At 34.5% G+C, this 14,476-nt stretch overlaps 1 protein-coding gene across 1 annotated transcript in view; it reads right to left on the bottom strand.

The window, feature by feature from the left end:
* LOC118745368 (sortilin-related receptor-like) overlaps nt 1-14,476 on the bottom strand; it is a 994,510-nt gene that overhangs the window by 630,534 nt on the left and 349,500 nt on the right. The window contains exon 3 of the mRNA XM_036478865.1: nt 9,909-10,049. Coding sequence (XP_036334758.1) covers nt 9,909-10,049 — 141 coding nt within the window. The remainder of the gene's footprint in view (nt 1-9,908; nt 10,050-14,476) is intronic.

Here is a 14,476-nt window from a genome sequence, read left to right as displayed (position 1 = left end):
ATAATTAAAGGAAGCTCGTAAAATTGTATGAGAAAAGAATAGAAACAAAGTTGAAAAGAAAGTGTCATATAGCAAGAAAGGGAACTTTATTAAAACATCCAAATGGAAATCTGGAAACAAATAGATGTTGAAAAATCACATATTTAAGTATATCCATCGATTACATATTCGTGGTGATGGGGCTTACCCCCATCTGCATACATTTAAATCAATTTATATGCTTTACACAATGTATGTAGTATTTTATCATTCTTGTATGAATTACTAGACTCACAAGTTAAAATTTTTTAAACAGCGTACTGTAGCGAAAGAATACTGATACGACTGATAGACTTAACTGTGGATACTTATTTAACTAGAGTGGCATGAAGAGTTGAGATGGTTTATCAATTTCTGGCTGTTTTTATAAATTTCCTTTGCCGGTTAAACCTCATAACCTTCAGTTTCAGCTGAGTTTTCGAAGCGATCTAGTAGAAACAAAGAGTCGGCCGACTTAGCTTAGCTTAGCACTCGGAAAGACCCGGGAAGTACATGAAATTTATCAAGTTATCGATATTTATTGAACTTTTATCATTTGTAGAGTTACCGATTTTCATTATCGAGTTATCGATATTTATTGATGTACTAAATAATTAAAAAAAAAAAAGTTTCTATAAATCGGCCGAAATCGTCGTGTAAAAATTTGCTTTCTTGTAAGTAGTTGTTATTGCAATCTGCTCAATTTGAGCTGTTTTCGCATTTTGTATTACTTCGTAATTGAATTTAAACTTTTTAATAAAGGTAAATGTTATGATAAACAAATAAATAATAAAAACCATTAAGACAAAAAAGTGAAGCCAAAATTAAAGATAATGACGAAAACAAAAAAACATTGAGAAATTCATAAGAATTAGGCTAACTGAGATGGTAAGAAAATTTATTGAAATTTTTGGATCGGAATCAAAATAATTTCAGTCATAAGAAATTTAGTTATCGAAATTTATGGAATAATCGAAGTTTATAGTTATCGAAATTTATCGAGTTATCCATGTTTATTAAGTTATCGCAACGTATGGAATTATTCAAATTGATCAATATTTATTGAGTTGCCGAAGTATACGGATATTTATCGAGCTATAAACATGTATGGGTTTATCCAAATTTGTTAGGTTAATGAAATTTATCAAGTTATCTATATCTATATTATCAGCATTTAAAGACTTATTATATGTTCGTTATCGAGTTATCGATATATATTGATTTATTAAAATTTGTCGGTTTATCGAATCGTAGCTTTTGGATTTTTTAAATTACGTCAAGTCATCGTAATTTTAAGGTTATATGAATTTATCGGGTTACTACTGCTTATCGAACTTTATCGTGCTACCAGAGTGTAACGAGTTATTGAAATTTATCAATAGCCTTTGAAAAATATGGAGCTGTCAATATTAACCGAGTTATCGAAATTTATAGATGTATCCAAAGTTTATCGATTTATATCGAGATATATACATTTCAGAGTTATCGAAACTTATCGAGCCCTAGAAACGCATGATTATCCAAATTTATTGAAATTAGTCGAGTTATCGGACTTTGTTGAGTTATCGGATTCTAGTGCTTTTGAAATTCATTGAATTATCGATATGTATCAAATTATCGAAATTTATCGATAAACTGGAATGTATCGGGTCAATTCCAAGTCATGCCAAACCCCTTCATAGATATAAAAAAAATTTGGCCATGTTTTAGTTTGAAAGCAGGATATTTTCCGATAAGTAATTTTGTACCTTATAAGGTTAACGACGTGCTAAGTTAGAAAACCTCTCCAAAGGTCTAAAAAAAACTATAAAAATTGTGGAATTTCGATAGTAACTGGCAATTTTAGTGTATAGGTATTATTCATACCCCAGTAGCGAAAATGGTCACCGGTGACATCGTCACTAATAAGGATTTAGTGACATCGTCGCACTTGCTGTGAATCCTAAACGGCTGACCATGACACTGGTGACAATGTCATGGAGGTGTACTCCTATCAAAGACTTATAACAGACAATGTCTTGCAGCGGTCACTTATAAAAACTCAATTGCAAGATATTGTCACTTGAATGTCATTAACGATCACTGCATGACCAAGTCATGCAGACGACATCAACGACGAAAATACCATTTATATGAAAAAGTCATGAACGACTCCCATACAAACGGAACCCAAAGTCTTTTAACACGTAACTTTTCCGTACAAGACTCTTAAGTTACTAATGTATGACATTCGCTACGGGGGCACTCTGTCGAACATATGTTTGTATGTGTTTACGGAATCGTGGGCTGTTTCCGCTTGGAAGTTGTGGATCTCAATAACAGCAGTTTCAAATCATTGGACTGCTTTCGGTCATCAGCTCATTCAACCCCGTCAAGGCTTCGAATACCGACATCCTCATACCAGCCAAGATGCAAGCAGTTGTACAGATAATTTTGAAATCCTTTCCACAGAAGAAATTCGCATTCCAAGTTGTCTTACAAATAAGTTTTTTTTTTGAAATTATCTGGTTTATATGACCCATGATTAATATGAAAGTGAGCTGCATGATATAAAAAACCCCCTAGCCTGACCCTGTTCACCTTCAGACTCTTGTGAGCTGCAAATACTGAAAGTCTTTATGAAAACCCAATGAATAAGCAATTCATTATTGATACTTAAAGAATATCGTCTATGGCTTGAATGACAAAATATTACGGGGTCTCAGTCAAAAAAACTAAAATTTTTATTTCGATCTATGAAAGTTGTTTTTATGCTTCAGTGCACCCATGCAATATGTATGCACAATGCTTTAAAATAATATCCTTTATGGCAACGCTGCATGTCCAAAGTCTACACAAATACATAGCTTGCCATAAAAGCAATCATACTTAAGCGTCCTACTTTGCAAACCAAAACATTATAGCAAAAAACCATTGCGAATTGCTTGCGCAAACAAAACACACAATACACAATGCAAATTATGCATGAGATTTCGTAATTTATATTGCAAAAGTCTGTGTTGGCAGTGTTTTAGCCAGATGGCTTTGTTGATGGACGATTGTTGAAAAGTTTGTATTGTGTCACTTGCCACATACCGCATGCCGCATGCAATTAACCGTTTATATAGCAATTGCAATAGGACAACTGAGTCTGCATGGTTGCGTGACAATCACGTGGTAATCATGCCGAGATTCTTTGCTAGTTTGCAGTCGATTGTGGGCATGTGCGTATAAGTGCTTGTGTGCATCTAAACGTTTCTACGTGCAAATGTGTGCATTGGTATTTAGGAGCAAAGCTTTATGTGTCACGCACCTGATAGCTGCTTCATACAAATACGCTCGCAAGCAGTTACAAGCAAATGTATGTATGTATGTACGCTCCAACAGTGCAACTGGAATTTTGTCAATCAACATAAGCAAGACAACACAAGCATTCAAATGGCCTTAGACTACGCCTCTTGGACTTTTCTCCCCTGCGTTGAATGAACGACTATGTATGTATGTATGTACGTGTGTAGTTTCAGCTGCTGCTTCTGTTGCATGTTTCTTCTGCAAATCTTATTAAATTTGTAATCCTTAAGGATTTTCTAGTATGCACAACTAAAACTATACAACTAGCATAACTACAAATACAACAACTGCGAAAATGTCAACACTCTTGGAGCAATGTAGTATGCGCTGCGGTTGCAACCAACATCTCGTCTGTTCGTGCATTCAATTGTGCCTGCTCTAAACAACTGTGTCATTGTTTCAACATTGGCTGTGGCTAAGGCAAATGTTGCATTTGTATTTAATAGCATAGCTGTGGTACTTACAGTTTAATGCCTTAACCAAATAAGCATAGGAGCGAAAAGCTAGGCACACATGCGCTTGCAAATATTGAGCAATTTCTATTTTCCAACACATACGAAAGTATGTACTACATACTAGAGATGCCGTTTTTAAATCGATTAAATCGAGCCCGTCCGAATCGATTTTTTAACCACTTTTTAGTCCCGACTCGATCCGTGAATCGATCCAAAATACTCGAGAATCGACGTTCGATTTTTCCTCAATTGATGCATATTAATCTTCGGTTTACCCCAGAAAATCTAGAAAATTTTAATGAACCTGGTATGATGGCTGTTAAAAAAAAAATAAATAAAGGGCGCTTGGCATTTCCTGATAAACAAAAAAATTATAAAACTTAACCCTTTTCTTAAGAATTTATGAAGTTTCTGTTGAATGCTCATATCGTTGTCTTAATATGGAAAAACCGTATATCAATTTTTTTTTTCAGAATTATTTACAGATTGCTAGCTACCTGATAGCCTTAGGATAAATCTGGATATTGAAACCGTTATAAACAATGTATGTTTTAACAATTACTTTCAACAAATATTGGCAATTTCAATGTTGAGCAGATGCTGTTGTAGCGGCACTACTTACTAAGCCTCGCCTGGGTCGGTTTGTCCATCAATCATTGTCGTCAAGCTCAACTAACGGTAGTCCCAAAGAGCGTTCCTTCCAACGGGGTCGGGCTGAGTGGGATTTACTTAGCCTCATTTAGATCGGGGTCAGGTTACAATTTTTTTTTTTTTTTAAACTAAGCAAGATACGTTTTTGACAATATATGAAATGATCTTGGGAGATCAATTTATTTTTTGACGACTTCTGCCTGCATCGATTATTTTTATTTCGGTTCAAATCGATTAAAAAATCGATATTTTCTATTTCGATCTGGCATCTCTAGTAAATACCTGTACAGTGCGTATGTAGCCTAACTAAGTAAGTATTTTTAGTGCAAAGTAGATTTTAGCCTTCAGTTAGAGCTTTCGTACGGACATAAAGCTTTTACTTGAAAGCTATATTTTCGGCTTAGCTTTCCATGCTATTTAGTTTTGCTAGCGCTACTAAAACAAAAACTTTTTATTCGAATCCTAAATTATTCATGTAAAGTTTTTTTTGAAAAGCTTTGATGTAAAAGCAATTTTTTGCCTAATTTTTTACCTCGATTTTAAAAATTTAAGTCATTAATAATTTGAAGTCGATTTGTTACGGTGTTTTACGAAGTTCTACAAAAGCTTTCACTAATTCATTCTTAAATTTGACCTATCTTCTGCTAGTTATTTTTTTCTCCAGCTGCGACATGGGCTTTGTACGATTATGATATTTTGAAAACAATTTTTTTTCTTATATTTCAAGTTTACAGCTTTTCAAAAACTTTTTTCTTTGTTTTTTTTTTACTTTAAAAGGTAAAACTTGCTTTCTTCTCACGATCAGTGTTCATAATTATTAAACGTAAGTGCCGTTTAACTTTCTCATCTCAAATTGGGCCTAATTCTTGAGATTGCTGAAGAGAACCACTTCGAGACTTGAGCTAGTCAAATTTCAGTTTTTCATTTCATTTAAACTACGTTTAAATAGAACTAAAAAACTGCACATTGAGTTTAAACTTAGTTTAAGCAAGGTTAAACTAGGTTAAACTGGCCCTTAACCGACATAGCCGAGTTAGGCATACGTCAATTTCTGCATTTCGCGAAATTCACGCGATGCTTTTAGTATGTTTAGGCGTGACTGCTAATACCGGGCGCCTAAATAGTAATAAAACTTTCTTAAGTTATAATTTAATGACAGTTCAAAGTATGCTCATCCTAGTCTGATGACGCCTGGGACAATGCTTGCGGAGCCTTTTGCGCACACTACATGACATAAGGTCTAATTATGGAAACTTAACTTAACTCAACGTAACTTAGAACTTAAAAAATCAAATTGAAACAGACTTCGACGTGACATTAAGTTACGTTAAGTTTCGCCTGTCCAAATATAAGCAACATCCATTAAAGAGAATTTTTAAGTGGCAGCCTCTTAGTTACGTTAAGTTAATCAGATCTTTGAAATCATGCGAAGTGATCGTATCTCTTTTTTACCAATAAATATTTTTTCTTATATAAATACATACATGCAAATATAATGGTATCATCTCTCACTGAGTTATTCAGTGTAGGAGGCTTCTAACGATAGGCGTGGTTTCACATGCGGGCCTACAATCTAAGGCCTAGGTGTGGTAGTGAGGTCACTGACAGCCACTTCAACCTTATCTAACTTAACCTTGCCTAGACGTACATAGATATGCAGAGTCATTTACGGCACGGCTAATCTCTTCTCTATTCGATCGAAATGCACGTGGCTTCACTATTTCCTGGTTTCCATGTGTCTGTGCCTTTTTTCATGTGCTCTACTAAATTTTCTGGTAAATAGCCTTCCAAAAATACTAAGCGAAAGTACTTCTATTCGCATCGAATCACGGGCTGTGAAATAAGATACGTTTGACCTCTTCTTCAATAGATTAATTTAAAATCCCGCAGAGCGAAAATCAACCTTAAGTTTAAGTCGCGATTACATGACTTGATGTTTACTGCATTGCTTTATATGTGTGCGCCGACATATTCGCTTTAATTATTATATCAAAGTTAATTATAATCGCAAAACCTATAACTTCACTGATGCCAAATTTGATGAGATTTCACGGTCATTGAACTTGGTGGACTGGGAATTTGCCTTCGACCTCGCCCAATTGTCAACCGCTTACGACAATTTTAGAGACGAGCTAAGAGCAGCAATTGAACATTTCGGTGAAGAATATTTCCAAACTGGTCAGGTACAACTCTAGGCTGGTCAACCTTAACAAAAAAAAACCCCAAGGTATATAAACTGTATCGCCAGACGAGTAATAACTAAGAGCTTGTTGAAATCTACAGGAGGTTACAAACAGAGTTTGATGCCTTCAATAAATTTTTATGTCAGAACTACATTATAAAAATGGAGAGTGAAAAAAGTCTAACAGCAAACGGTTCCGGATGTTTGTAAATTGCAAGAAAAAGCCACAGGGATTCCCGACATGGTGCAGAACGTTTAGAAGATTTGTAACATGTTTGCCAATTTTTACCGTTTGTTGTAAGTTCCTCAGTCTGAAACCGGAACAGCACACTTGTCCTTAAAGGATTTCAGCTCTCAGAAGATGAAGTTCTAGATCGCCTTTTAGCCTAGCCCAACAACCCTAGTACTGGTGAAGAAGGCTTCCCTCACGTTTTTAAAGACTTGTGCTCCAGCGTTAGCTTTACAGGTATCCAAAATATTTAACAAATCCCTAAATCTAGGTGAGTTCTTACCAATTTGGAAAAACACACCTATTCGTAAGTCTGGGAGCAAGTCTGACGTCCAAAATTTTTGTCCAATCAAAATTCCAAGCATACCTAAACTTTTCGAAAAGCTTGTTCATGATGAGATTATTTTTAAGATTTCTGAGCTCATATCCCTTATCAGCACTTAGCGTAATTTTCAAATTTTGTTCTAAAACAAAACGTTCATCAATGCGATGCCATATTCACTTACCTCTCGAAATCCTTTGATAAGATTAATCATATATTACTACCTAAAAAACTGGAATCAATCGAAGTGCACGCAAAGATGCTTAAGTGGTTTGCATGCTATCTTGTTGATAGGACCCAATTCGATCGCATAAGTAATACTAAATCCAATGTGATTAAAGTCACCTCAGGGGTGTGAATATTATTCCGGGCGTTAAAGCTATACGGTCATATAGAAAGCCTGTCCAACTAAATTAGTCTTCAAGATGACTTGCTAAGACTAAAAAAATGGTGTGATGCTAACTCTTTGCCTCTTAACGTTTGTAAATGTTAATTTATGTCCTTCAGTAGACGCAAAGTAACAGTTAATAGCCACTATAGATTAGACACAGTTACACTTTCATATAAAAATTTATGAAAAGAAAGATCTGTAAGTCATATTTACTTCGAAAATGTTCTTTTCTAATCATTCGATTTTATAATCACCAAGGCTAGGTCGATGCTTGACTTTGTAATGCGGAATTCAAATAATTTCAAAATCTCTTAACACTTAAGAGCTTCTACTTCTCATTTGTAAGATCGGACCTTGACTATTGTAGCATCATTTGGGATCCCTTCTACTTGGGGTCACCTTCAAGGGTAGAGAAGGTCCAAGAACGCTTTACCAGACACGCAGCTTACTACCTCCCGTGGGATTGCAGCATTGCTGACACTACCTACATAAGAAATGCATGTAGATGTAAAATGTCCTCAATAATTTTATTAGGGACATAGTCACCAGCCACGTTAATTAAGGCCACTTCTTGCTCGATTTAATTATTTTCAATTGTCCTGTTCGGGATCTCAGGTTCAGCGACATGTTCGATTATCAAATCACAAGACCACCTTTATATTTAATGATCCACTTACGCGTTGTCTGAAGTAGACTAACCAAATTTGTAAAAATTTAGAAGTTTTCTTAAATTCTCGTAATGGCTTTAAGTCTAAGCTAATTCTGGTGCTGCATTTCTTATACCCTTGTATTTTGTACATGTACATACCTTAATACTCATTATACCTATTTTGTAGTTTTTTTCTCCTTTTTTTAACTGTACTAATCTATCTGAGTTGTACTTAGTTGATGAATTGAATAAATAAATAAATAAATGAATATATTCAGGAAATGATAAATGCTTTAAGGTCGCTATGATTTTCTCTAAATTCACCTTGTTGCACTCTTTTTTAAGTCAAACATTTTTTTACAGAGAACTTCTATTATATAATGCTTTATTTTACCTCTCATGCAGCTTTTGCCTGCGATTCTTTAGTGAACAGTTCACTGGTTCAATAGTGATTGTTAACATGGCAAACCATCCGTTGTCTCAATCACGTTGATAAGAGAAGAGCATTGACGCTGCTCAACAAAGTCCATAAGAGAAGCTAAGGCCTAAGTTCAAAACAATAGTACTCAAAAACATTCTTAAGTGCCAATTCAGTTAATATCTAAGTGAAATTTTCAACGGATTTCTCACCTGTCCTAACATAACCTTCCATAAAACGACAAGAAGTCATGTGTTCCGGCTTCAGGTCTTTGTGTTGTGAATCAACAGAATTATTTCTTCGTGGAGATATTGAAATGAAAAACAAAAACGTTCAGCACTCGTAGCACTTGTAGCTCTTCAAGTATCCACAACTCTTGGTGAACACTCCCTACAATGTGGCATTTATTCGCTTTTATGCGCTTAATTCACTTGCATGGCTGTGCGGTTTCTGCGGCTAAACGTTTGCGCATACATTTTGCATGCAGGCAACATTCATTCAGTGTCATTGTATTTGTTTAAATACCGGAATTGTACAACCACTCGTACAACTGCTACTATTGCCATTTGCATGACATTGAATATTTTAAGAGAATATAACGAGGAAGGGAGAAAAAAAGTGTTCATGTTGTACATACGAGATTTGAAAAAAAAAAGTTCTAATTGTAGGAAATCCTTGCCACAAAAAGGCGCAAAAGCATACACGAGCATGCTGCTGCCGCGTAGTTATCTGTACGTTTCAGAGAAAATTTCTTTGAATAGATTCGTGCATACACTCTTGAGTAATTATGCAGCTAAATAAAAGAAGCGATAGTGAAATTAAATTTTGCACAATGTCTAAATTGCACAGCAGTTCTCACAAGGACTCACAGGAAAGTAAGATAAAATAATTTTTACCTTCAATTTTCTAAATGCATGCATGCATTTACGTTTCACTGGAACAATCACCGTTTTTTTTTTCTTTTTAAAGGAGCTCCATTTTGCTGTGTAAATATGTGTAATGTGCAACAGGTATTAAATTTGTTCCCATCCGTTGCACATTTCCTTGAAGCAATTATACACATTCACAGCCAAAGTAGAGTCAACTAATTGTAACGTATATACGAATGTTTGTCTATGTTCATTTTTGCACTTAGTCCAACATAGATTCTCTTACATAAGTACATGGCGCACACACGCTCTTTGGTGCACATTTGTCGTTTACTTTTTATCAATTAATTTATTTATTGTTCGAATTATGTAAATAGATAGTCTGTTCACTCACCTATAAACTTGCAATTGGCAATGCGTTCATCGCTGTGATCGCTGCAGTCTGAGTCGCCATCGCATGCGAAACGGATGGGTATGCATACACCATTGGCGCACTGGAATTGTTTCTCCTCGCAGATTCTGACTATACTTTGAGCTGAAAGTATAGTAAAAAGAACAATAACATTAAAAAATGCACATAAGGGGCGGACGAAATGTTTTCACTACTTATCATCTAGCTTTCAAAATTGATATTTATTTCAGTAATTATGAATTCTGCCGCCAAAAATACATAACTTTTGTTGGAAACTTTTTTCTGGAATGGAGTTCCGGTTAAAATAATGCACTTTCGGTCAGTTTAACTCATTTCTGGTGGAAACCGGAAGTTGGTAATACCACCAAAAGGTAGAGCATTCCCGATTAGTTACGCCAAATCTTTCCGTTATTCAGTAAACAACTTATCGCACAATTTAAGAGGCGGTGGACTGGTGGTCTTGGACACTCTATAACTATAAAATAAACATATTTTGGCACATTTTGAAACATTTTCTTTGGTAAGCACAAAATGAGAAGTAAGTGACAACCGTTACCTTATTGCACATCAGACCAATTCACTTTGAAAGGCCCCTTTAATTTACGTTCGTTTCAGCACTTAAACGCGATTACTCATCGGTTATTACATACATGTATACATATTTATGAAATTCACTACTGCATTTCCGCCTTCATTCACATTATGTATAATTATGGGTTTGTTGTACTAAATATCATTTTTCGCTTCATGGCAGTCTCGTCGCATAATTTTTTGAGGTGAAACTTCTTTAGCGGCGGTTGGTTGGTTGGGAGTAAATTGGCAAATTCAAAGGAAATTCCGCACGGAAATGGCGCAACGGAAATGGATAGGGCTAAAACCACTAAAGATGAAGATAGGGGAATAAATATTAAAATAAAGTCAATTAAAGAGGAAAGGATTTAGAGAGAGACACAGAGACTCAATCTGGGAATTATTTTGGGAGTTTAGAGTTTTTTCGGGATTCTCGAGACTTAGCGTTAAATTAATCGATGTTTTTAACAGTTTTGTTATCGCTATTTTTATAGATTTTAAAAATAATCGATATAATAATCGATATTTTTATCGATTTTGTTATCGATATTTTTACCGATTTGTTATCGATTTTGTAATCGATATTTTTAACTATTTTGTTAGCGACATTTTGTATCGATTTTGATATCGATTTTGTTGTCGAGATTTTTCGGATTTTGTTATCGATATTCATCGATTTTGTAATCGATTTTCATCGAGTTTCTTGTCCATATTTATCAATTTTGTTATCGATATTTATCGATTTTGTTATCGATATTTATCGATATTTTTATCGATTTTCTAATCGATTTTGCAACCAATGGTATTGTCGATGTTGTAATCAAAATTTTTATCGAATTTTCATCGATTTTGTTATCGATAGAGTATAAAGAAAAAAATAAGGATATTGAAAAACAGAATAACATAAATGTTATTAAAATAGACAGGGGTAAAGGTAGGGATCTATATAGAAAAAAGAGAACAAATATAACCTTTAGCAAAAGCAGATGTGTATACATATATACATGGGTATGAGACAAAATAGAAAAGTAACGCAAGTTTCACTTCTACAGTGTGGCCCAGGCGCACTTACGTTTTTACCATTTAATTGAATCATCGATATTTGCAGTCATGAGTACAATACATATTTATGCACTTATCTCATTTAATTTTCAAATCCTTTATGTTTAAGCGCTGCAACAGCATAAATTTAAATCAACTCCATGTCAGGGCAACTGTCAGCATTACCAACACTTTGTCGGAAAAGAAGCGTCAAGGCCAATAATGAAAGTAACAGAAACAACAACAAAGTAGCAACAATCAAGACTTTTCCGCTGGTAATGCATTTTTATTGCTGAGTAAATAGCTGCTATACGTTGGTACCCTGCAGGGAAAGCTCCTAGTTGTGAACTAGAATTCTAACAATTTGCATTTCAGCCCAACTAGTTCACGTTCTATCCTTTTTCAATGTTAACGACTGGTATTTTTAACAACACGAGAAGTACCACTTGATGAGATAGCCTGCCAATTCATCACCCATGAAAATCATAAGCCTGCGTTGCACGGTGTTTCAACTATGTATATGGAGGCAGGTGGAAAAAAGTCAGAAAAGGTGACAGTTGATAAAAAAAAAACAGTTGGGCTTAGAGAGGGAAAAGTTAAAGTCATAAATCCAAAATTTCAGATGATTTACTCACTACTCTTCTCCTCGAGCGGTACATATCCAAAAAGATATTGGAATCGGCGCTATACTGACTAATCACTTTAGTTGCCTTCGGTGCTGAACCCATTAAAGCAAGTGTTTATTTTTAAACTATAATTAGTTCTTTAAGTGTCGTGGAATATTCGAGTGAAGGTAATTATCATTTATTTGTTATTTTCCTATTTTCCTTATCAAAAAATTTTCTTTGAAGTGTACATAGATGCTAGATGCTAAAGATTATTAGTAAAAAAAGTGTGAGTACCGGTTCGTTAGGTCTTGAACTTAGACACATTTTTTAGAGAATTTTATGTAGTTTTCTAATATATAATTGCATCTTCTCTCGCGACTTTTCAATTATATTTTATTTTCGATTTTCAGCTTCCTTTTGCGTGATTTCGTGAAAAAATTTTTTCAAAAAATAGAAAAGTCTTAGCAAACATTGGGAAAAAAGTGTATGTAATATTTAAGTAAAACCTTTTTTTCTTTTTTTTTTTCTTTTTTTTGTGGCACAAGTATTTTTTGCAATTAGGTTTTCGAATTCTTTATTTATATTTAAATTGAACTAGTTATTTTTACTGACACTGATTTAACTTTAAAAGTTTTAACCACCGCCAAGCGGCCTCAAACCTGCAATCTCAGAACCAGAAACAGTAGTCTTCACGTGACGCCACATTCGAGATTTGTAAGAAAAACAATTAATTGCGTTTACGTTTATGCTTTGGCAATTCAAAGGCAATTGCCGAACTGGTAGGCGCATACTAGTTAATGAACTTGTATTTTCTCTAACTGGTTTGGCTTTTCACTGCAGGGTACATACATACATATGTATGTAAGTGTGAATGTGTGCAGCAATCACTTAACTACATTTTACATGCCAATTTTCACAGTCGCAATTTCTTATTGTATTTGCGCAAGCAAACATAAAAATGAAAAATAGAAACAACAAAAGTAATCATTGACAGGATTCTTATAAATTTGCATTTTGGTTATGTGCAGAGGTGTAACCCCAAATCGGGTAAAAAGGGGGAGTTCATATTTTGCATAGTGTTGTAGCTATTTTTAAAAATTCTCAGAAGGCACTTTAGCGAACAGAATTTTTTATAGAGAATAACTATTTTTCTTGTTTGCAAATGTTAGTAAAAATTAGAAAAGAAAAGCTTAAACTTATACTACGCAGTGACGAGTATTAAGTTTCTGCATCAGTAAGTCGACTTTCCAACTTTCCTCCTTTAAAAAAACTATTGTAGGCTTGTGAGCAACATGAAAATGAAATGTCAAGCAAATATTCAATTTGCACCCATCGAAGTGCAGGAAATAAAAAACCGGAAGTAGGTTTGACTGTGTGCGTTTTTATGTAGCTGTATATGCTATTGAAAACAGCAGTTTTAGCTTCAGACAGCATCTGCAGCATCAACACCGTCCGTATTTCGCTTCCTCTTTTCAAAATATTGATTGCTTGTTGTTGTATGTATATTGAGAACGAATTCATGTACGTAAATATGTAAGTGTGTGTGCGTGTGAAAACAGCAGAAAACCTAAAACACATTGACGAAGTGTTTTGAAGTGTGTTAGTGGTGCGAATTTGTTGGAAAAACATGAAGCGTTACGCTACCTACAGAAAGTGCGGACTGTTAGCATAACAAACTTACCAAATTTAGTTTTCTTGGTTAAAATTTGAAAGTATTTCATATTTTGTCTGTATGTATGTTGTGCCATGTTTAGCATTTCATACAAATAACATTGGAGTGAAGATCTCCAGTTTGGAAATGACACAAAAAACGCCAAAACACGTGGACTTAAGTTCCATTTCTAGATCAAGTAATTTTTCCAAAATATTTTAATATTTTTTATTTAAATTTTAACAGGGCAAAAATTAAAAAAAAAAATATCCACAATATTTATTTGCGAAAAAATCAATCTAATAACGATGAAAACCGATGGAAAAGTAAACAATGTCAAATGAAAATGTCCCGTAATTATACCTTTCATGAGCATGAAATGGTATTATAACTTTGGTCCGATGTTTGAAAGTACCAGAACAAAAAGAGATAGACCCATGAAAATGTATACTTATATGATCAGAACGTGGAGCTGAGTTGATTTAGCCATGTCCGTCTGTCCGTCTGTCTGTCTGTTTGTATGCAATCTAGTCTCTCAGTTTTCGAGATATCCGGATCAAATTTGGTAGGTGGGTGTATTTTTATAATGTATTAATCATTTGTCGGAACCGGAAGAATCGGACTACTATAACATATAGCTCCCATACAACTGATTGTTCAGATATGAGATTTTTCGTTAT

This window comes from Rhagoletis pomonella, unplaced genomic scaffold (assembly GCF_013731165.1).
Source record: "Rhagoletis pomonella isolate Grant_MI unplaced genomic scaffold, Rhpom_1.0 Rhpom_scaffold_00001, whole genome shotgun sequence".
NCBI classification, from domain to species: Eukaryota; Metazoa; Arthropoda; class Insecta; order Diptera; family Tephritidae; genus Rhagoletis; species Rhagoletis pomonella.
The sequence above is the reverse complement of the archived record's forward strand: the minus strand, read 5'-3'. Positions and strand labels throughout refer to the sequence as shown.